The sequence below is a fragment of the Heterocephalus glaber genome, unplaced genomic scaffold (assembly GCF_053883595.1).
Source record: "Heterocephalus glaber isolate CG9 unplaced genomic scaffold, H.glaber_assembly_v1.0 deba00001571, whole genome shotgun sequence".
Classification (NCBI taxonomy): domain Eukaryota; kingdom Metazoa; phylum Chordata; class Mammalia; order Rodentia; family Bathyergidae; genus Heterocephalus; species Heterocephalus glaber.
In genome coordinates this window covers 1011616-1036602 of record NW_028258356.1, presented here as the reverse complement: position 1 = coordinate 1036602, position 24987 = coordinate 1011616, and the positions used below count along the sequence as shown (strand labels likewise).

Genomic DNA, 24987 nt, shown 5'->3' with positions numbered 1-24987 from the left:
ACACAAGAATACTTATATTTTATTATGTTATGTAAATTGAACCTAGCCACATTTTGATCAATACATGTTGGCTGAGTTTTGGGGCTTTGACTTCCTAGTATGTAACCTGGAGCAAAGCATTTAATCTCCTTGAACATCAGTTTTCTTATTTGTTAAATGGTGATAATAACATGTACTCACTGGATTTTTTTTTTTTTAGCTAACAATGGAGCACATAGTAAATGGTTAACAGCATTGTTTTTTAAACAGATATAATTCATATACTATGAAGTGTACAAGTAAGTTAAAAACTTTACTTTCATTAGTATTTGCCATATATAATGTATTCATTTTTTTTTTTTTTGGTACCGGGGATTGAACTCGGGACCTTGTACTTTCGAGGTGCCATATATAATGATCACATTCATCCTAGGGAATTTGTACCTGTACATAATTATGTCTTTTTTTCCTGTTTCCCTCCCCTCCCTTCAACCCTTCTTCCCCTCCCCACTTACAAAAGCTTTGTTTTCATTTTTTCCCTTCCATTCTTTTTCTTTAAATCCCTTTCCCCTCCCCACCAAGCCAATTTTTAGAATATTCACAAGGTTGAGTATAAACCACTAGCACCTATCTAATTCAAGACAGCGTCCCTCCTCCTGCCTCAGTCTCTTGAGTAGCTGAGATTACAGGTGTGCACCACCATTTTCAGCTTGATGACACATTTTGAATCCTTGTATACATGCATAACATAAAGGTAAACCTGCCTACATGGACTTTATGAGCAGAGGGATGATCTCCCATGTTAAGGTTTCTCAAGTAGAATGAGACTTTTTCCCTCATTAGTCTTTCTGGTCTATCCCCAGACTCTCTCCTATATTGTGCAAAGTTTTATCCTCATGGGCCTGGTAGGCTAAAAGATAAAACTGAATGATATGACTGCCACAATTGTAAGTGGCACCTTCAAGCTCCAGAAGGCCCTAGCAGAAATTTCAGACCACAGACACCTTTGTAAAACCTCCAGAAAGCTTATAAATGCAACAACTTAAAAAGACATAAAGTAGGGGCTGGGGATTTAGCTCAGTGGTTTCGCCGCCAGCTGCGCAAGCACAAGGACCTGAGTTCGATCCCCGGTACCGAAAAAAAAAGAGACATAAAGCATTTTCTTAAGATGTAGTCATATAACACTATGGAGATGTGTAAATTGTATTGAGGGAGATCCAGAAAGTTTTAAAAGAGGAGCAAACACATCACAAGCCAGAAAACAGGTCCAAAAACTACCTTTATTAAATAATTACTACTGAGTGCATCATATACTATAGAGGTAGAATATGGGCAGATAAGACTCTGAAAAAATCAAATACATATGCTTAGAATCTTATTGTTAATTCTAACTACTACAGAAATAAAAAATTTGTACAGGTTATTTATAATGACATTTTGATGCTTACCACAAGGAAAATAAGCTATACTCATATACTCCAATAAAAATTTTTAAAAACCATGCTTAACATTATAGAATTTACCTAAAATGGATTGGTAAAAATGCTTACACAGAATCCATTCTTTTTTTTTTTTTTGTCAGAATCCATTCTTATTACACATATATTTTCCATTAAAGATTGTTTGAATATTTTGACACTTGCTGAGAAATCCATAGTTGACAACTATATATATGCAGTTCCTCTAAGAAACATCAATAGTTACCTGTATTAAGTCCACTTCTCCATAAATGAAGTCCACCTTATTAGCACATACCAAGTTCTCTTTAGAGCTGTTTATATGTCTTTTGTCTGATCATCTTCTTCAAGTTTCCTGATTTCATTTTTCAAACAATTTATGGTTTCACGACTTGCTTTTAACCTCTCTTTAAGCTCTGCAATTTCAAAGCTTGTTTTTTTCTTGGCAGCTTCTAATTTTTCTCTGGTTTTCACTTCAAGTTCTGCAACTAAGAAAAAAAATATTTGTACTGAATTATTTTTCTTACACATCTAAGATGTGCCACTGAATAATACATATGGCATTTCGTTAGGTCAATGTTTCCATGATGAAATGTGACAACTTAAAATACATAACATTAAATGTGGATGGGTGGGAGAAGGTAAGAAAGTGAATTTCCCAGAGGATCTAGGCTGTTTTCTACAAACATGAATAAAATTTTGGTCACTAACTCACAGTTAAGGGATAACACATTACTTCTTTGCTTTTCTTTCTATATATTACTTTGGAAAGATAGGCTTTTTTTTTTTTTTTTTGGTACTGGGGATCGAACTCGGGTCCTTGCGTTTGCACAGCAGGCAGCAAAACCACTGAGCTAAATCCCCGGCCCTATATGTATTACTTTGAAATAAGTGGGCATACAAACCCAGGAGACATCAACTAACAAAAGAGCTAACTGAAAGTTTTTTGTTTTCTTTCCACGCTTGAGATCAAACCCAGGGCCGTGTGAAAGCTATACATGCACTCTAAGCTATATCCCCAGCCTCTTTTTTATTTTTATTTATTTTTTTGGGTACCGGGGATTGAACTCGGGACCTTGCGCTTATGAGGCAGGTTGATGGCACCACTGAGCTAAATCCCCGGCCCTGCCTCTTTTTTATTTTTGAGATAGGGTCTCACTAAATTGCCAGGCTGGCTTGAACCTGCAATCCTCCTGCCTCACCTTCCAATAGCTGAGATGGTGTATGTCATCATGCCTGGCTAAAAGTATTCTTCAACTGATGCACTTACATAATAAAGATGAAACTTACCTAACAAAGTCACACCATCAAAATAAGCTGGTATTTTTTTTTTAAAGATAACATAACCGTCTCAATTTAAATTCTAGCTCTTCCATTTATTAGTTGTGAACTCTTAAGTTATTTCCTCTCTCTATGCTCACTTCCTCACAGAACAGAAATTATAATGGCAAATATCTCGTATCACTTGTTGAAAAGATTCTTTTTTTTGGCACCAGGGATTGAACTCAGGACCTTGTGCTTGCGAGCCAGGCACGGTGCCACTGAGCTAAATCCCCGGCCCTGATGAAAAGATTTTTAAGTGAATGTATATAAGGTACTCAGAATACAATGTGGTACATAAAAAGCCCTAACAAGTATTATAATGAAAAAGAAATTAAATAATAAATGAAAAATTCTACCTGGATACATAACGTGTTGCTAAAGAAAATGTCCTTACTGCAACAATTTAAAAATCCCTTTTGATAGTGTAGCGTTGTTTTTTGAGAGTTGGATTCTTTTTTTTTTTTTTTTTTGGTACCAGGGATTGGTGTAGCAATTTTTTTTAAAAAAAATGTTTATTTGCACCCAACATCTCCGTCTTGTGGACACTTTTGGTAACTGCTGCTGATAACTCCTGAAGTACATACAATTATACTTAAGACAAACTTAAATTGGTCACTAATTGGAAGCAGGATGGTTCAGTGAAAAAAATCTCAACTTTGAAACAAAAGATGAGTTCAAACACACTCTTGGTTTCTTAATATGTGGACGTCTCAGTTCTCCTCCCCTCAGTTCTTCTTTTTCTTTTTTTTGAGACAGGGTCTTGTGCAGTTCAGGCTGATCTTAAACTCACTATGCAGCCCAGGAAGGCCTCAAACTCGTGGCAATCTTCCTGCCTCAGCCTCCTGAGTGCTGGATTTACAGGTGTGCACAACTATGTCTAGCTCAATTTCTTCTTCCTAACGATATGGCTAAAGCTACACATTTCTCAAAGAATTTATGAGGATTAAGTAGTTATATTTAAAGCATCAAGCATAGAAAAAATGTGCAATAAATATTAATGAGTACTGTCATGGCTTGTGTCTACATGTTCACCAAAGCCTCATGTAGTCATAGGTGGGGCTATTTCAGAGGTGGCTGGATCTAGAGTATGTGATGCTGGAATAGTTTTATAGTGCAAGACTAGGATCAAGGGCACTAGGATTAAGGGTGTGCATGCTACCCATTCTAAGTAGCCTGGATAAGATACAAGGGATAGAAAGAACTGGGGTCGACCCCTGTTGCTTTTTTTTTTTTTGGTACCAGGGATCAAATTTGGGACCTTGCACTTGCGAGGCAGGTGGTGGCACCACTGAGCTAAATCCCAGGCCCTATCCCTTGTTGCTTTGCTACCTTCTGCCCACCATGAACTGTTTCTCCTCTATGATGCCCCTCTGCCATGCCACCCTGCCTTGGAGCCAGCTGATTATGGGCTGAAACCTCTACAAACTGTGAGCTAAATAAACCTTTCCTTAACTCTGGGTGTTGGGTATTTTGTCTTAGCGACGAGAAAAGTAACTTAAGACAAGCACTTTCCTCATTTTCCTCATTGTTGGAAACTTGCTTTTTGTAACACTAACTTTTATATTCCCAAAGTAATCCATATTTTTCTTTGTAATTTCCCTTATTGCTTTTATTTAAAAAATTATGTATTTTTTAGTTTTTTATTTTTTCCGGTACCAGGGATCAAACTCAAGACCTTGCCCTGTGAGGCAGGTGCAGCACCATTAAGCTAAATCCTTGACACCTAAAAGTTTATGTATTTTTAAAATATGTAGTCCATACATGATAAAAGATTAAAAGGTTGAAAAGGGCAGACAATGAATAAGTATCCTACTCCCCAAACCGCATTAACCTGTGCCTCTCCTCGGAGACATAATCACTACTAGTTCTCTCTGGTATCTTTCCAGAAGCCAACTATAGATATATAAGCATATACTCATGTGGTTTCATTTTCCCCCCAACACAAGTGGTATCACAGCCTACAAACTGTCCTGCACTTGGCTGCTTCTCTTATTTGGAAGCTCATTCCATATTGCAGAACTGCCTTCTTCTTTCAAATGATTGTAACAGACCTTACTGAATGGATACATAATTCACTTAGTCTGTTTCTCACTGATGTACAGTCAGTGTTCCATTTTCTATTACAACGATGCAGTATTGTATGTGCTGCACATAATTATTTCAGTAGACTTGCAGGATAAATTCCTGTAAGTGGAATCATTATGTTAAAGGTTCTATGTACTTGTAATTATCGAAGAATGCCAACTCTCTCTTACAAGATCTACCTTATAATCCCACTGTCATTGTATATCTGCTTCCCTAATGTATCAGTTTTTTGGATTTGTTTAATTTATTTATTTTTGATACCAGGATCGAACTCAGGACTTTGCACTTGCCAGGCAGGTGTGGTGCCACTGAGCTACATCCTCAGCAGTTTTTTCATTTTAATCTCAAAGCTTAAAAGCACTATTTCAGAGTACCTTTAATTTACCTTTCTGTTTTTACTACTGAGGCTGGTCAATTTTTTTTTTTTTGAGGCAGGGTCTTGCTATGTAGTTCAGGCTGGCATTAAACTCACTATGTAGCTCAGGGTGGCCTTGAAGGCATGGCGATCCTCCTGCCTCAACTCTCAAGTGTTGGGATTACTACAGGCATGTGCCACCACACCTGGCCCAATTCTGTTTGTTTAAGAGACACTTCTTTCTTTCCATGAACTCTTTCCTCTGGTCATTTTTCTATTGGTCATTGGCCTTCCTTCTTTATCTACAGGAGCTCTTCATATGTCAGTCATCTATGACATGAGTAGAATACTTTTTCATGGTATATCTCTCTTTAGACTTTGTTTACATTGCTTTTTATTTTTACTAGACAAACTTTCGTTCCACTTACACTCTCGCATATCAGTGAAAAAATAATTGAATGATACTTTATTAGCTGCTGGAATAAAGAGGTAGGAGAGAGGCAAGGGAAAAAAAAGCAATACAGTGTCATGAGGTAATTGCAGCGAGCCACAATAGTAGAATGGATTCACATTAATAGAAAAGGGAGGGCCGGGAATTTAGCTCAATGGTGCCACTCCTGTCTCATAAGCACAAGATCCTGAGTTTGAGCCCTGTTATTGGGAAAGGGGGAGAGAAAAGGGTATGCATGTATCAAAGAAAGCTTCTCAGCATTAGTGAAATCTGGACTAAGTCTTAAAAGAACAAAGAAGAGGTAGATGAGGTACACATGGCAGGCCCTGGAAACAGCATATATACATTTGGAAAACCACAAGGAGTCCTGTATGGTTTTTTTTTTGGTTCCAGGGATCGAACTCGGGACGCCAGGCGGTGGCACCACTGAGCCAATCCCCAGCTGTCCTGTATGATTTTTATTTATTTTTTTTGGTACTGGGATCGAACTCAGGACCTTGTGCTTGCAAGGCAGGTGCCAGAACCACAGAGCTAAATCCCTGGCCCTGTCCTGTACGATTTTTTTTTTTTTTGGTACCGGGGATCGAACTCAGGTCCTTGCGCTTGTGCAGCAGGTGGCAAAACCACTGAGATAAATCCCCAGCCCCTCCTGTATGATTTTAACAGGTAGTTTTAAATCAAGTTAGGGAGACCTGATTTAACTCAATTTTCCAGACAGCATTCACTGTAGATATAACATAGATTCTTGTGTATAATTTAGTCACAATGCTTTAGTTTTGATAACTGCTGAACTGTGAAGGAGAACTGAGTTAAACAGCAATGAGGTCCTGGAGGAAAACAGTTTAACATTTCCTTAGCTTATTCCAGTTCTCTGCTTCCTATGCTATTAAATGCTTATATAAAAAAAAAAGTTTCTGTTCTTCATTTTCCAATGAAGTCTTAATTAGAAGAAAACAATCCAAAGAATTGTTATTTTTGTACAGACTATAATATGAGCCTTATATTTATAGACAGAACAACTTACTAGTTAAAAGGACACACTCTGGGTCCACAATCTGACCCCTTCTCACTGGTTCCATCACTCTGGTCTAAGCAATATCATATTTGGATTATTGAGACAGCCTCCTAATTACCTGTCTATGTTCTGTTTCTACCATTTCTGCTTTAGAGTCTCTTTGCAACACAACAGCAAGTGTGGTCATTTTAAAATGTTAGTATGAAAAAAAAATGTTAGTATGATGCTACTGCCCTCTAAAGACTTCACATCCATTTCTGTTTTTTTCCTATATCATCAAATGTATTTTTTAAAATTTATGAGTACATGTGTGTAGTACATAATGTTGTATTCCTGTGGGAAGTTGGTACACATACATAACACATCTTAATTCCTTTTTTCATCCCCTTTACCTTTCCTTCTCCCCCCACTTGGTTTAATCTAAAGTCCTCACTTACCTATAAGTTCTTGTATGACTTGGTCCCCCATTAACTTCTCTGGACTCACTTCCTATTCCTTTTCCCCTTCTTCACTCTCTTCAGCCATGCTTGCTTCTTGCTGCTCCTCAGACATGCCAGGAATGCTCTTTTTTTTTTGGTACCAGGGACCGAACTCGGGTCCTTGTGGTTTTGGGGCAGGTGGTGGAACCACTGAGCTAAATCCCCAGCCCTTTTTTTGGATTTGAGACAAGGTCTTACTGTGTAGTTGAGGCTGGCCTCAAACATTCAGTGATCTGCCTGCTTCAGCCTCCTGAGTGCTGGGGCTATAGGTCTGCACCACCATGCCCGGAACCAGGCACACTCTTATCTCAGAGATTCTGCTCCTGCATATTCCTTGACAGGACACTATCTCTCAGATCAATATCTTACTCCTCTAGGTCCTCAAATGCCCAGGAAGCATTTCTTGACCTATGTGAAGTTCTGATCATTATCTCCCACCCAAGGTGCTGCCCGCCCTGTATTTTTCTCTATAGCACCCAATCACTACCTTATACTTTATTGTTCTCTTTAATACTGGTGTTCTTCCTGCTAGAATGTATGTTCCATGAGGGCAGAACGTTTTATATGACTGGACACTGCTCTATCCTTGGCACCTAGAACAATACTTAGCTGACAGAATTCTTTTTTTTTCAAATTAAGGTATACAATATAATTATATTCATCATTGGAAATTTTCACCTTTACATAATCTCTCTTGTTTCTTATTTTGTCCCATTCCCCTGCCCTCCCTTCAACCCCTCCAACCCTCCCTATCTACAAAGACTTTGTTTCCATTTTTTCATTTTCTCATATTAATTCCATTCCCTCTTTCCCTTCCCCCACCCCTCCCCTTTGCCCTTTTTCTTCCTATTTCACATTACCTATTATACTTTTTAGTCCTTATTTACACTTTCAGTTTCTCACACTAGAGAAACTATTCGGTATTTAAACATGTGTGTCCTGTTTATTTCACTTAAGAGTATTGCCTCAATGTGCATCCATTTAGCTATAAATGTCTCTAGAATTCTTATATATTGTACTATGCATATTTTGTAAATTCAAAGGAAGGACTGAATGAACAGTGACACCTGTGTTAACATAGAGATAATACAGGTTTTATCTCGAATGCCAACTGCAAATGAATGGCAGCAGATGAATGGAGCGATGTATAGAGGATTCTGAAGCTACATTAGCTTAGAAGGGAAATATAATATGAATAATTATCAATGTAGCATTTAGGTATTCTACACTCAAGCATTATCTGAATCTATTGTAAAATGACATAGCTAAAAAATATGAGATAAACTAGTTCTCAGTACACAAAAGCTTCATTATGTTTTGCGAAGTTCTTCACACAGATTTTATTAGCAAAGATAGGTTAAGTAAAACTAATAAAAAGCTATAGTTATTAAATGTAATTACGGGATAAAATAGAAAATACTTCAGACTGTGAGAGGATTTCACCTATGGGAACAACTTAAAACATCCTTCTGATATGTTCTACAGTAACATATACTCTTCTTTCTCTCTCTCTCTTTTTCTTTGCAGTACTAGGGGTTGAACCTATAGGCTTACACAATCTAGCTATATCCCAAACCCTTTTTGAAATTGTATTTTGAGTCAGAGTTTCTCTAAGTTGCCTAAGCTGGACCTGAACTTGTGATTTTCCTGCCTCAGCTTCCCAAGTAGCTGAGACTACAGGCACATGCCACCGTATCTTGCTTTTTCACTCTATAAATTTGCGTATATCATTAAAAAAAAGATCAATACCTACTAATCAAATAATTCTTTCACCATTGCACAATACATTAGTTTTTAGGATTAAGTATGAATACAAGGCACTTACATTCTGTTTCATGCTTATAGGCCCCTAATGTTAGCTGACGAGATGTTGTTAATAATTGTTGCATCATTGCTGTTGGGTCTTGAAATATCTTCAGGGATAGAATGAGAAAAAAATGTTCAATAACTTCAAAGTTTTCTAATTTAAAATGCTTTTAAAACTCTCATTGTAAAATCTTACCATTTCATCATAGAACTCTGAAACAACTGTCTTTTTCCCCAACATTGCATTGGTGTCTGATTGGAAGAGCTTTAACAAATGATACAGGGTTACCTGTGAGACAAAAACAGATGTCATATCTATTACAATGTTTTTCATCATCATCATAAAAAACTGTCATTTCTTTAACTGAAGTAGAGACTGGAATTAGTAAAAATATCAAATTCAGATCTCCTTTCAACTGAAATTTATTGTGGCAAATCACCAAACTCTGTACTTCTATTTTTTTTCTAAGGTAGCACCATCCATATGCATCTGCTTTATGTGAATGTTTTCAAGAAAGTAAGTAAGGACCTATTCAAGCATCTCTAAATAGGTTGGGAATAGCTCAGTGGTGAAGTGGTGAAGCATTTGCCTGGTAGGTGCAAGTCCCTTGGTTCAATCCCTAGAAACACACACAGACACACACACACACAATCAAGCATCTCTAGAGAGTAAGTATATACAAAAATAACACAAGATACAGCTATGGAAATTAAACTTTAAAATCAGCAAGACATGAATTATTTAAATAAGTGAAAATGGACTGTTAATAATTGTCTGTGAAGATCAGAACTTACAAAATTACTATGGGGAAAAATATCTGATACTTTCAAAAGGAGTAACCAGTATTAAAATGTTTGGCAAGAGCAAGCCACTCTCCCTGGTGACACATAAGATTATTACATAAATGACATAAATAAACACAAAGTTGGTCAGTAAGAACTCACTTTGACAAAAGCACTGTGTCTACAAATACTTAAAAATAGGTGTTGTAAGACATCAAAGGAAAGGCTTTGCAGCATAATGTGTGATTATTGTAGCAAAATAAAACATAGCTGGCAAACATAAGAGCTCATGTTGAAGTTGTACAGAACAATTCAAAGGCCTCAAAAAGTTTTCCAACAGATTAGCTAGTATCATTACAAGGACATACTGCCCTTCAAAATAATCATGAAACAGGGAAGAAGAGTACTCTGAGGAGGTCAGAAAATACACAAATTCTTGCAATTGAATTTGAACAAGCACCATCAACTCCCCTTAAAGATAAATCTAGCTCAACTTACAGAAATGTCAGACTTCTCTGGATGAGTGGTCAGTGGAAGTATCCAACTTAAAGAATATCTTCTAGGTTCAAGATGGCACATTAATATGGAAGGGGCTGGGGGTACAGCTTAGTGGTGGAGCATTTGCCTAGCATATACAAGGCCTTGAATTTAAACCCCAACACTGAGGGAAAAAAGAGAATATGGAAAAAGGAGAAGGGAAATGCACAGAATTCCATCAATAAACAGTACAATGCAGCCTGCTTTGCAAGCGCAAGGTTTTGAGTTCTATGCTGGGTACCGAAAAAAAACAAAAACAAAAAACAAAAACCCAGTACAATCTGTTCTACTTCTCTTTTTGTTTGTTTGTTTTGTTTTTTGTGGGTTTTTTTGGTACCGGGGATCAAACTCGGGTCCTTGAGCTCGACAAAACCACTGAGCTAAATCCCCAGCCCAACCCAGTACAATCTGAAAACTAGACAGCATGAAGTATATGCCATATTTTAAAACATATAATTTGATAAATTTTTGGAATAGACAGAAAGATGCTACAGTAGGACAATAAATCATAATACAGAAAAACTACAACTTGAAAACTTAAGGAAGAAAACTCTATCAGAGGTGGGAACCAGAGCTCTTAGGAGCCCTAGAGAGGTTCCAAGTTGAGCTGGTAGATAGTGAAATCGAGAAGCTATAAACAGCTAGGCTTGGTGAACCTCCCTCCTTCTCTCTTCTCATGGACAACAAAGCACATCCCCCCTTGATATCAGAATTATTCATCCCAGCAATCAAGTATGAAGAAGAAATGAAGACATTTTCAGATGGGCAATGACTCTAAAAGTTTATTTTTCAAGCATCCTTTGTGAAAAAATTGCTCCAGCAAAATGAAGAAAACAAACTTGCAAATACAGGGAAAAATGGATCATCTAGCATCATTAGGACTTGAAAGATATTACGTAAAGTTGAAAAATGTGAAATTAGAGGTTCAAATATATGAGACACACAAGGGTAATTTCTAGAGGAACACAGTCTAAACCTTGATTTCAGACTTCTAGGCTCCAGAACTGTGAGAGTGAGTAACTTATTGTTTTAAGGCACCCAGGCTGTGGTACTAGGAAACTAATACACAAACACTTTTACTTTTTCTCGTGAAACAATGTGTATTTTTGACTTTATAATAAAAAAATTTTAAAACTACATCATAAACTGTCCTCTAAATATACTACTCAGACTTCCAGAAGCATTCATGCAGATATAGGCAATAAAATAATTAAGACAGATGTTTTTAATTTTGAACACTGTATGACAATTCTTGGAGCAAAGAAAACTGCCTGTAATTACCTAGAAATTCCTCTTTCCAAGAACAAAAACCAGATCTTAGCATTCTGCTTTTAAAAACAAGCATTCTCTGTTTCTGAACAGGTTAGAAACAGGTCACTGGTGAACAGAAGTAAATGATAAATTACTCGTCTTTCTTTTGTATTTTGATAAACCTTTATATGACCTATTTTCAGTAAGAGCTAACTGTTGAAAAAGTACAATGGTTTCACTACACTAAAAGAACACTCCAACACTTTTTAGGGAATGAAATTTAGGCCTACAAATGCAATAGATTAATCACTATGGAGATGTAATAGGGCATATTAGTTTACCTTTCTAAGAGAAGCTCTCTCATAAAGAAGTTACAAGATATAATAATTTCTTTCAGAGACACATTTTCCAATTGCTGGGGGGAGGACAAAAGATTAGGAGCACAGCCTCTTTATTACTAACAATGAAATGATGAGAGAGAAGACAGCACATTTTAAAAATGAAAATGCAAACAGAGGGTCTGAGGATGTAGATTAGTTGACAGAGTGTTTGCTTAGCATGCATGAGGCCCTGATTTCAATCCCCAGCACTGCCAAAAAAGAAAAAAGAGGGGCCTGGGATTTAGCTGAGTGGTTTCGCCACCTGCTACGCAAGTGCAGGGACCCAAATTCGATCCCCGGTACCAAAAACAAACAAACAAAAAAACAAAAAAGAAGAAAAGAGAGCAGTCTTACAAAGTTAAAAGCAACAAGTGTTTTAGGAGCATCATGGGCTTCTTTTCTTCTTAATATCTGCTGAATTCTGTGCTCTTGTCTTCCTAATAAACTATTTACACCAGTGTCTCATCTTTGTATCCTTCATAATCCTTTAAACAGTATCTTGTAAATACATGGTGGATCTGGAAACCCTACACATGAAAAATACTTAAGTGAGCATTCCGCGCTCCTAGGGCAGAGAAGGTGAGCCGCCCAGTGCCAGAAGTACCCCTCCCCGCCGTGGAGATGAGAAGACAAGTAAACAAGCCTCAAAAACAGACTTCCAGATCATCTACAGCAATCCCAAAGGGAAACGAGATGGAACAATCTGATACTCAACCACCTGGACTCTCTGAACTAGCAACAAAAGAGGATCTGGGAAAAATGAAATCAGAAATAATTTCTCAGATAATAGCAAAGATTGTGCTCATAGTGCAAGACATGATTAATAAATCTAGAGAGGACACAGATAAAAAAATAGAGGATCTGAGGAACATGATGGAATCCCAACACAGGAAACAAATGGAATCCATAAAACAGATGCAAACAGATTTCCAGGAGATTTAAAAACTCCATGGAAAGTCTGCGCAGCAGAATGAACCAATGTGAGGATAGAATTTCAGATATAGAAGATAAGATAGCAATCAGTGACCAGGAAAAGAAAAACTGCTTCAAAATTGTAAGGGAACATGAGAAATCAATCCAGCAGCTGCCAGATGATGCAAAGAAGAATAACATAAGACTGACTGGAGTCAGTGAAGAAAGAGGAGAGAATGCAGATGAAATAAAAAAACTGTTCACAGAAGTGATGGCAGAAAACTTCCCAAGTAGGGAAAAAGAACTTGACATACATATAAGGGAGGCATATAGGACTCCAGCTAGCCTTGATCAAAAAAAATCTACACATAGGCATATAATAGTTAGGATTCCAGAAACCCAACAGAAGAACAAAATTCTACAAGCAGTGAGAGAAAAGAAACAAATCACATACAAAGGAAAGCCCATCAGAATCACAGCTGACTTCTCAATGCAAACCCTCAAGGCAAGAAGAGCTTGGAGTGATATTTCAAGCCCTAAAGGAAAACAGCCTCCAACCCAGATTGGTGTACCCTGCAAAACTATCTTTCAAAATTGATGGAGAAATTAGATACTTTCATGACAAAGAGCACCTCAGGAACTTCATGAATACCAAACCAGCACTCCAAAAAATTTTAGACAATACCCTAGGAGAAGACAATGATGATCACAACCCCAGGAAACCCAGCAGAATGAATCCATTGGGTGTGACAAATTAAACGCAAAGGGGGAGAATCCAACAAAAAGAAAAAGTCATGACAAGACTTTTTAAACTTTTAACTTCATCTCCCTAATGAGTGTATAATTCAATTTTGTTATTGTACTGATTAGTATTTTTCTGATTGTAGAGTTGCACACCTTTCCTTGTGCTTTACTGGCTATTTATCATCTTCTTATGTCTACTTTTTAATTGGGTTGTCTATTAATGAGCTCTAAGGGTTCTTTATATATTCTGGTCATAGGTTATATGCAACGTAAACATGGTCTGTTTAAGGACTACTTTTCATTTTAATGATGTCATTTAAAGTTCTAAATTTTGATGGAATCTCATTTATCAATTTTTTTCTTTTATACATCATGTTTTTTGTATCCTAGGTAGTTCTTGCCTACCCTAAATTCATAAACATTTTCCCTTATAATTTCTTCTTAAAGTTTTATACTTTTAGGCTTTCATATTTAGGTTCATAGATCCCTTCAAGTTATTTTTATGTATGGAAATAAAAGGTTGAGGTTAACTTTTTATATACAGATAACAGGTGTTCTAGTGCCATTTGCTGAAAACACTATCTTTTCCTCGGCTCTTGAATTGAGTTTATATTCTATAAAATGCTAATGTTAAATAATCTTTCATAACTCAATGGACCATATATGTGTGGTTCTATTTCTAGATTCTCTGTTTTATTCCAATGATCTGTATGTCTTTCCTTACACCAACACTGCCTTGAATTCTGTAGCTTTAGAAGAAGTCTTAAAATTAGGCACTAAACATCTTCCAACACTGTTTTTTTTCTTTCTTCTTTTTATTTTTCTAGGTCTTTTGCACTCCTACATAACTTTAAAATTTCAATATACAATTCTTCATTTACAGCAAGTATATATAGACCTGAATTTTTATATATACCTTGTGTTTTCTAATCCTGCTAAATTCAAATACAAGTTCTAGGGGCTCCTAGAGATTTTAGTATTTTCTCTGTAGATGATCATTTCATCTACATATAAAGATTGTGCTTCTACCTTGCCAATCCTATCCTAATTGTCATTTTATTGCCAGACTATTTTGGTTTGGGCCTAGGTTTCAGTTTAAGGGACAGATGAAGAGTAAGCATATCTGCCCTTGTTCCCCACCTTAAGGAGAAAGCATTGTGTCTTCTCCATTCATATAAGGCGTTCTCGCTAGAAGTATGGAGTACATGTCTTTAATCTGTTGAGAAGGTTCTGTTCTACGTCTAGTCTCCTGATAGCTTTTACCATGAACAGCTGTGGAATTTAGTCCAATACGTTTTCTCCAACTAGTGACAGGATCATATGGCTTTTTCCTTTCCTCTGTTAAAATGATGACTTTTGGGGGTGGATCTTCCAATGCTGAACCAACACTGCCATCTCTATAATAAAACCACTTTCTACATCCTGCCACATCTGACTTCCAATAGTTTGTTTTGTTAAACAAATTTCTATCTATGTTCATACCTTTTTCTTCTATTATCTTTATCGAGTTTTAGGATTAGCACAATGTTGATTTCCTAAAATGATGAGAGAAGTGTTCCTTTTTTTCTCTGCTTCAAATGTTTGATATAATTTATCAGTTAAAATGTATACGAGCCTGTTGCTGTCATATAGGTAGGTTTTCAATCTAGGAATATATTTTCCTTAATAGGTGCTATTCAAATTTTGTATTTCCTCCAGAGTTAGTTTCATTAATTTGTCTTTCAAGGTACTTCTTAGAAGTTGTCAAATTTATTTCAAAACAGATTTTTGAAATATGGTTTCTATATCCTTTTAAATTCTGTAAAATCTGTGGTAATGTCTCCTAGCTCTTGATATTTTAATTTTTTTTTGATATTTTAATTTTTAAAATGTATAATTGATATTGTGTAATAGGAAGTAAAGGTCTAAAGGAGCAGGGGAAGTGGGAGGGGTAGGGGAAAGGAAAGAAGGGAAAAGAAAAAATATGAGAAAAGGAAAAAATTGGAAACAAAATCTTTGCAAATAGGGAAGGGTGGAGGGGGTGAAGGGCAGGCAGGGGAAGGGGAAAAAAAATAAGAACCAAGATACTCATGTAATGGTACAAGATCCTAATGATGTATGTAAATGTATTTTATACCTCAAATGTACCAATAAACTGAATGGGGAGGGGAAGAAAAATATTTAAATGAGCTATGAACATTTAGAAGAAAAGAAATTTAATGTATAAAGTCATCAATAAAAAGTTCAAGGAAGCATAATTTAAAGTACCAAACTGCAACTACCCCCAAACAATAGAATGCTTCTTTTAATGACAGAAGTCAGTCCTCCATACTGATGATATGGAAACCCAAAGTAGATTCTCATTTGAGACTGCCTGAACGAATTTCTACATAGGAAGAATAAAGCATATGCCAATGGGTCCCTGATGTCAATGTGCATCAAAATCACCTGGGCTACTGGTCTCACTCCAAAACCTACTGAGTCAGACACTCCAGGGGAAGAGGCTTGGGAGTTAGAAATTTTTAAAAGTATCTCAGGTATTTCTAATGTTAGGTACTGGCTCTCCGACCCAGCTGACATTCTATTCCTTTATAAGCACATACAGTTTTAACAATGCAATTTGATAAAGTGTAAATGTTTGGTATTCAAAGGAGTAAGCTGATTCTTTTTTTGGTATTGGGGATCGAACTCAGGACCTTGTGCTTGTGAGGCAGGATAAATCTCAGCCCAGGAATAAGCTGATTCTAACAAGATGAAAATGGTGATTGAGTCAGATGTGGTAGCACAGGCGAGCCTGCATTCCCAGAACTCTGGCAAGTTTAGACAAGGGACTGCGAGTTCAAGCCCAGCGTAGACATTTTCACAAAATAAAACCCTAAAAGCTCAATGTGAAGTGCAAATGCCCTGAGTTCAATTCTCAGTACCACAAAATTAAAAAAAAAAAAAAAATAGAAAGAGAAAACAAAATTAATGGTGAATGTTAAATCTCCAAACATGTAAAATGAGAGTTATAGCTGAGTTGTGACTCATATACAGGTATATTTTAAAAAACACAAGTCTTAATGGTTTTAGCAAAAACAGAAAATACTACAGCAGTGGTGGCAAATCTGTGGCAAACCTATGACATGTGTGTTGCAGTCGACTGTTTTTTATCACTGAAAGCTCTAAAAGGTTCACCATCATTGCTATAGAGGGCTAGGCATGTGAAAGTAATTTGGATCAAAAACTAGCTATGCTACAATTAACTTAGAATTTCTGATCACAGGATTTGACCTCTGAAACTTAAAATCCTCATCCCTAAATGAAAGCATGGAGGAAGTCAAGAGATGAACAAGTCAGTGATTATAAGCGATTCATGAGTAAGATAAAATAAAGCTGCTAGTGGGGCTGGGGATTTAGCTCAGTGGTTCTGCCGCCTGTTTGGCAAGCACAAGGTCCTGAGTTTGATCCCTGGTACAAAAAAAAAAAAAGCAGGAGATCTGTCTAATGGCTGAACCTACCTAGTCACATCTGGAAGCAAGGGCTTCACTGTTCGTAAAATAAAGCTGCTAGTGCTCTTGGCAGCTTGAAAAACCAAAAACGTTGCTCTGAAGGATTTAAGTATAAAACACTGGATATGCCTTTTAGATAGCACATGAACTCAACCTCTTTATTAATAACAATGAAATGACAAATTAAAATTTTTTTCTGCAAAAAAATTAAAATTTAATTAAAAAAATTTTCATATTGTATCCCTTTTTATCCATACTTGAATGAGGGAAAAAAAGTTTTGGAAGGTATTTCTCTTAAAAATGGAAAAACACACACAAAATGGAAAAACATTAGGGGCCAGGGATGTAGCTCAGTGGTACAGCACTTGCCTAGCAAGACTGAGGCCCCGGGTTCAATTCCCAGTACCAAAAAAAAAAAAGGAATGCCGGGGATTTAGCTCAGTGGTTCTGCCACATGCCTTGCAAGCGCAAGGACCTGAGTTCAATCCCCAGTACCAAAAAAAAAGGAAAAACATTAATTCATGGAAAGATATACCACACCATTATTTCATATAAAGTATGTTTAAATGTACACTAGTTATTAAGTATTATTACATTTTCAAATTAATAAAAATTCTATTATCTATTAGCAAATATTACTCACAGGTCTTTCATTAGGGTCAATGAAAAATATTTTGATGATTATTTCAAATTCACCCCATCCTGTTTCAGTAATTTCATATGGAGGCTTAGTAACAACTGAAGAGAAAGGGGGAAAAAAACCCTGTAAATTACTGATTTATTTTCTTTGATCTTTTTAAACTTTGTATATTATGAATCAAGACCGTACAATACCTCTTAAAGGATTGCCATAACTTTCATGCAATTTAAACTGGATTTTTTTCACATATGCTGACATATCCTAAAACACAGAGAAATTAATTAGTTTTATCATATGAAAACTAGAATAAAAATACACTCAACAGATAGACCCAATTTTATAAAATATATTTTCCTTCAAATTTTATGGAATTAGATTTTAAAAAATCATGAATGATACCTGGGAAGTGGTTTTGCTTTTTTTTTTAAACAAAAGAAGCCTATGCTAAATTCTTTCATAATGCACAATATGTAGAAATATATATATCCCCATTCATTGTTTTATAAACCTGTTTTTATATACCTTAATAAATAATATTGTTTTGATTTTTCTGTAAGGACAATAGATTTCTAGTATTTTTACTGATGTAATTATATAAACCAAAGCAAATCTACAGCCACCTTTAAAAAACACAACTATTTCACATGAACCTAAGAACAACAGATTCAAAGCCACCTAAAACTGTTGGATACAAAACTCCTTATTTCTTAATATTTTGAAGCACAGGAGCATATTTATTAATTATAGCACATAAAAGAGCTTAAACAGATGAAGTGGTTTAAAATTTTTTAATTTGGTACTGGGGATTGAAGTTAGAACCTTGGGCTTGCCAGGTGCAGCACCACTGAGCTACATCCCTGGCCTATAAAGTGGTTTTTAAAAAATACATAATTTAAGGGTTGCCACCGCCTGCCTCACAAGCACAAGGTCCTGAGTTTGATCCCTGGTACCAAACAGACAAACAAAAATATATAATTCAGGGCCACGGATTTAACTTGGTGGCATGGCACCTGCCTCGCAAGCACAAGGTCTTAAGTTCAATCCCTGGTACCACCAAAAAAAAAGAAAAAAAGAAAAAAAATTCATTAGAGAGAAATAGCAAATGCAAAACAGTAAGTCCCACTCAATAGTAACATTAACAACCTTTATGTTTTCAGGATTCTTTTATGTGTTTATATCTACCTACATTTAAATAATAAAATCGGGATTATACTATAATGATAACTTGCTTTTATCATTTGTTATAGTGTAAGAATTTTTTGTGATATAGATTTTCATAAGTATCTGAAGTCTGTTTTGGAAAGATCTCACTCATTTCTTCTACAAATACTTGAGCAACTACCGATACTGCTGTACTAGAGGCAAATTATACAATGGTAAATTGGGTCTTACCCTCAGGCACTTGCAGCTACTGTGAAATAGGGGAAAGAGTGTAAAACCTGCACTCAGTGTAATGTGCTATGAAGGCATCAGGTATAAGTCCACAGGATGGACAACTAACTTAGTCTTTGGAGGTCAAGAAAGTAATGCAAAGAAAATGACAACTGAAATAAGACCTAAAAGGATCAACAGGAATAGACTGAGTAGGAAGGAATGAGTGAAGAGATTTAAGAGGGTTCATTTGACAGAAATCAACGTGAGAGTAGCCTGGTATTTGTAGAACATAGGATATGAGGAAATGCTGAGGTACAGACAAATAAGACTGCAGAGATAGGAGGGGGGAGAACATAACTTTCCTAAAAAAGAAAAAGGAGGATCAGGGATTTAGCTCAGTGGTGCTGCTGCCTGCCTCGCAAGCACAAGGTCCTGAGTTTGATCCCTGGTACCAAAAAAAAGGAATTTTAACTGTATCATAAGGGCTATATGTGGTGACTGAAGGGTTGGTTTCTTTAAGTTTTGCTGAGATATGAGTTACATACCATACAACTTACCTGTGTGTTAAGTATATACAGTGGTACCTCAGTTCATGAATGCTTTTATTTGGGAAAAATGACTGCAGCCATCTTTCCTGCTCAAACACAAATGTGGCCATCTTTTCTAAAATCATGGAACAAATTAAGTTTTTGAACTAAGGTATCACTGTAATTCGATAGTTTTTAGCATATTCTGAGTTGCACAGCCATCATCCACAATCAATTTTAGAACACTAAAAGAATCTTCAGACGTATTAACACTCACTGACTTCCTTCCTACTCCCTTTCCCTGACAACCACTAATCTATTTTCTGTGTCTATGGATTTGCCTATCTGAACATTTTATATAAATGACATTATACAACAAATGCCATTTTATGTTTTCTTCTTTCACTTAGCACAATGCTTTTATTTTCATCTATGTGCTAGCATCTATCAGTACTTCATTTCTTTGTTGCCTAATAATATTCCATTACATGAATATACAACATTTTATTCATCCATTTATCAGCTGACAGACATTTTGGTTATTTCCATTTTTTGGCTATTATGAATAATGCTGGGATTTTCATACACAAGCTGAATAATTTATTAATTCAATAAATATCTGTTGAACATCTATCTACTGGCTGTTTTCAAGGCACCAGAGATTCAACCATAAAACAAAATCACCAGTAACCAGGGTATATAGCAGATCTGCTTCTATATTCTCTGGTCTACTACCACATTATTACTTTATTATTTGTTGCTATTCCTGAAACACCCCTGGTTACTATGTTAACTTAAGACATGATGTTTGGAAGGTATACTTGTACTATATTTATAGAAGTATAATTCTTGTTACTTAATTTTAATTAGGAAATATTTTTTGAAAATCGATTTCTACTAATTACACAAAGATGACAATTCACTTTATTCTTCTAACTTTTTTTGGGTGGGGCTACATTTCCATAATGGGCTAATTTTATCAGAAAGTTATTATAAAAGAAGTTTAGAATTTATCTTCAAGCAGAACAAACTGTAGCTTCAAAAAATGTTACAGGAAAGCACAGCATGGTGGCGCAGGCCTGTAATTCTAGCAGTCTGGAGGCTAAGGCAAGAGGATCACCACGAGTTTGAGGTCAGCCTGGACTACATAGTGAGTTCAAGGCCAGCCTGAACAACATAGTGAGACCCTGTCTCAAAAAACAAAAAACAATGTTACAGGAAAAACAAGTACCTACCTCATTTCTATATGGTTTTACATATACTGTCCACTGGTGGGTGTGCCCATCTTCTTCTCTTTTCTTTCCAAAATATCGAGCGACATTACCATAAACTATTGGTTTAACGATAGTAACCCCCTGAAAGAAAAATACTTTAAAAACCAATGAATATTGTACCATTAGCTAAATAGAGCCCTGAAACTTGTTTTAAGAAATAGCAGTCTCACAACCTAGAGTTCAGTTAAAACATGAATTTTTTTTTTTTTTGGTACCAGAGATCGAACTCAGGTCTTTGCACTTGCGTAGCAGGCGGCGAAACCACTGAGCTAAATCCCCAGCCCAAAACGTGAATTTTTCTCAGATCAATTTGCAACATTCTCATATTAACACAAATAATTGAACACCAGATTAATCACAAGATTCCTTCCTTGACAATGTTTGTTTTATTTATTTATTTATTTATTGGTACGGGGATTGAACTCTGGACCTTGCGCTTGTGCGGCAGGCGCTGGAACCACTGAGCTAAATCCCCGGCCCGATGACAATGTTTTTATTTAAATTACCACATAAAGCATTTGAGAGTTTTGCTTCAGGAAATGCAAAAGGTCTTTTATTTATGAACTTAAAAGCTAGGTATTTGAACAAAAATGAGATTCTACTACTTATGCATTTACTTGAATCCATATTAGAAAAAAAAAACTATAATTAGAAATTCAAACCCATAATTTCTTGCTTAGGACGCGGCTTTTAAAAGTTGAAATGATTTAAATATAAATGTTACAATGCATATTACAATTGGATTCAGATATGACAAAAATGGTAAAGTGGTACTTGGATGACTGAAACTTGGTAAATACTAGCTAGTGGCATGTTTGCTACATTTGTGCTCAGTTCTTCAATGTACATTCATGTTTCTAATTACATCTGATTAGCATAAAGGCAACTAGTGCTGATAGGATTATGGAAAGGAATGGAGAGACTAAACATTTCAAGTGAAGAGAAAAAAGTGTTGTACATGAACCTGAGACCAATTACCCAAGAGCAAAAATGTATTTGAAGAGCAAAAATGTATTTGAAGGACAAAAAGCAAGATATACCATATATGAAAAGTGCTGTTCCCTTCTGGCTAGAAGTACCATGTTTCAGCAATTTGCCAAAAACGACAAACATAAAGGAAAAGAGGAGAGGAGCCAGGTATATGTTTTCTAGGTCTTTTAGAAAACATGGGGTTATTCGTTTGGCCATGTTTATGTGAATCTACAAAAAGGGTGATATTGTAGACATCAAGGGAATGGGTACTATTAAAAAAGGAATGCCACACAAATGTAACCATGCCAAAACTAGAAAAGTCTACAATGTTATTCAGCATGCGTTGGTACTGTAACAAGTAAGCTAAGGGCAAGATACCTGCCAAGAGAATTAATATGTGTACTGAGCATACTAAACACTCTAAAGAGTTGAGATAGCTTCCTGAAACATGTCAAGGAAAATGATCAGAAAAATAAGGAAGCCAAAGAGAAGGAACCTGAGTTCAATGGAAGCGCCAGCCTGCCTCATCTGGAGAAGCACACTTGTAAGAACCACTTGGAAGGAGTATGAATTGCCAGAACCTATTCTCTATGAATTCATGGCATAGGCTGGGGATGTAGCTCTGCCATTCAGTACCTATTAAGTGGCTAAGTGATCTAGGCCCTGCTTAAAAGTAAAAATGCATACTTACTGAATTGTAAGGATGATTTTCACTTTTTTTTTTTTTTTTGGTACCAGGGATTGAACTCGGGTCCTTGAGCTTGCACAGCAGGCGGCGAAACCACTGAGCTAAATCCCCGGCCCAAGGATGATTTTCTTAATTGAACACATTTGTGGTGCCCTTGCCTCAGAAAAACAAATACTTGGAGCGGATTCTCACTGTACCTCATTAGTTATGTCAGGTCTTTTACTTTTCAGTGTATTCTTGCTAAAGGATGTGAGGTATTGTGCAGGTGTATACCCAAACGACCAAACAGTTAATGAAATATTTATAATGGCTTGAAGATTCTCTACATCACCATGGGAAAAAGATGTATCAAAATAAATGGAAGCCAGTGTATGGTATTTCGGGTAAATACATTGTTGAAAGCACCCTTAAACAAAAAGTGCTGTGCCAATGTAATCAACACTCACTAATAAGAAATAAGGAAAAGCAGTGAAAATAACAGAAAAATTTTAAATTGTGGCTGGGCAGTTAACTAAATGTCATACCTATAAATCTAACAGTTTAGAAGAAGGCAGTTTGTATGAGAACTTAACATTAAGGGCAACCGATGATCCTTTTGTGGCAACCACAGGGGCCTCAGGTTTAAACCCTGAGTACAAAGGGCACTGACTCAGCAAGTGTACAATAGACCTCATAGCTGCTACATAGTTGCTAGACACTTGCAGAATTCATGAGTGATGAAAAGCAACTCATTCCTTCTGAAGAGTAGAAGGTAAATAAATCCCCACTTTTGAAACTTACATGGTTATTTTTGGTGGAAAATCATTTGAGGACTGCAGGCTTAAGTTTCTTAAGTCACCCTGGACTGAAACTTAGTTTTAGAACCTAACATGATGCAAGTAAAATTCTGTAACTTCTTCCCCAAAATCTAATGTTTTACTCTTTTGTTTTTGAGATAGGGTCTCACTACATAGCTGGCCTCGAATTCTTGATAATCTTTTTGACTCAGCCTCCTTTATGCTGGAATTACAGGCATGTGCCAACACACCCGGCGACTCTTTATTTCTATACAGTAGTAGTTTCCTATCAGTCTAAAATCTTGCCTAAAAGCTTGGACAAATTAGATCCACGGTACCAAAAAAAAAGCTTGGACAAAATGAATTTTTGTCTAGCATTGCTTTCTCAGCCTAATAAATTTCAACAGCTTTTGGAAAAGTTTTTATTTTATATATGATAGTAAAACACTGAGTGATAACTTATACACATTATAATAAAAATGTAAAAATGATACAGATAAGCACTCTAAAAATCGACTTAACGATTAAGTACTGGTACAAAAGTTCGTGTTTTCAGAGAAAAATTTCCTTTCTGCAATAAATTAAAAATCAGAAGGGAAAAAAAAAATCAGAAGGGAAAAAAAAATCAGAAGGGAAAAAAAAATCAGAAGGGGTAAAAAGAGGTGTTGCATCAGGTACCTATTAGTCCTGCCTTAAATATAGTATAACATGCCAGGGGAGGTAGAAAAGTGTGAGGCAAACACGTGTCACAAATATTACATTAGAATCAACAATAACTTTTATTAAAACAAAATAAACTGACATTCACTAAATGTTCCCTATATGCCAGGCACTGTAATATGTTCTCTGCGTCTCTTACTATCTTGGCCACAACTTTAGGGCTTTGTGAATTGCCATAACTCGGTCATTCTACCCCCGGTACCTCAGATACCGTATACGTAAATACTATGGAGAACTTTCCAGTCCGGCATTTGTAAATTCTCTGGGCAAGAGCTCATGGACCATTTGCTACTGTTATTAGCCTCACAACCAGGTGGGTGGGATCTCGTTTACCGACGACCTGGGCTGGGCGCTCAAGTGCAGCAAACTAGGATTTCACAGTCCTCGGGAGTGGCCCGTTTCCTTGGCAGCCACGCGTTTCCCCAAGCTAGCCTCGGTTTATCTGTCAGTTTTTTGGCAGGCATGGGAGGGCGGCGATGACGCGAGAAACTGGGGCCCAATAAACCACGAGTTTCCGCTCAGCGGCTCTGACTCGCTCACCGCCAGATACCACGGTTCCAGCCCAAACTGAGAAGGCGCGAAAGGGAACAGAGCGGTCCTCCCAAAGCCGGGCAGGGAGGATTCGGGGTGGGAGGGCCCCCAGGAAGGGAGGCGCGGCCGGGCACTGACCTTCACTCTCCCGCCGGAGTCAGGCCCAAATTCGGCCATTCTCTTGAACATATTGTCCCACGGAAGAAGCCGCCGCCGCCAGGGAAAGAGACCGGGTCGGCGGGGTCGCCGCTCCCTTCAGAGGTTCCGCTCCTCCCGCGCGGCCCAGGTGGTGGGTTTCTGGTCAAAAGAGGGCAAGTCACCGGGGTTCTCGTGGCTGAGTAACGGCCAACTTCCCCTGGCTAGCGGCGATACTGCAGGCCATTCGGGCGCGGGAGGGTGCGGAGCGGAAGGAGGGGGGCAACAGTGAAGCCAGGCGCAGGCGTAACCAGTTTGCGCGC

General features: G+C 36.9%; 1 protein-coding gene across 1 annotated transcript; it reads right to left on the bottom strand.

The window, feature by feature from the left end:
- Positions 1-1240: 1240 nt before the first annotated feature.
- Positions 1241-24987, bottom strand: Yeats4 (YEATS domain containing 4). The gene is made up of 7 exons (XM_004845062.4): positions 24668-24987; positions 20804-20923; positions 17862-17928; positions 17671-17765; positions 9147-9239; positions 8970-9057; positions 1241-1924 (listed from the first exon to the last, which is right to left on the bottom strand). Exons 1-7 carry the CDS (start codon positions 24716-24718, stop codon positions 1755-1757), a joined length of 684 nt encoding a protein of 227 aa, XP_004845119.1. The 5' UTR covers positions 24719-24987; the 3' UTR covers positions 1241-1754.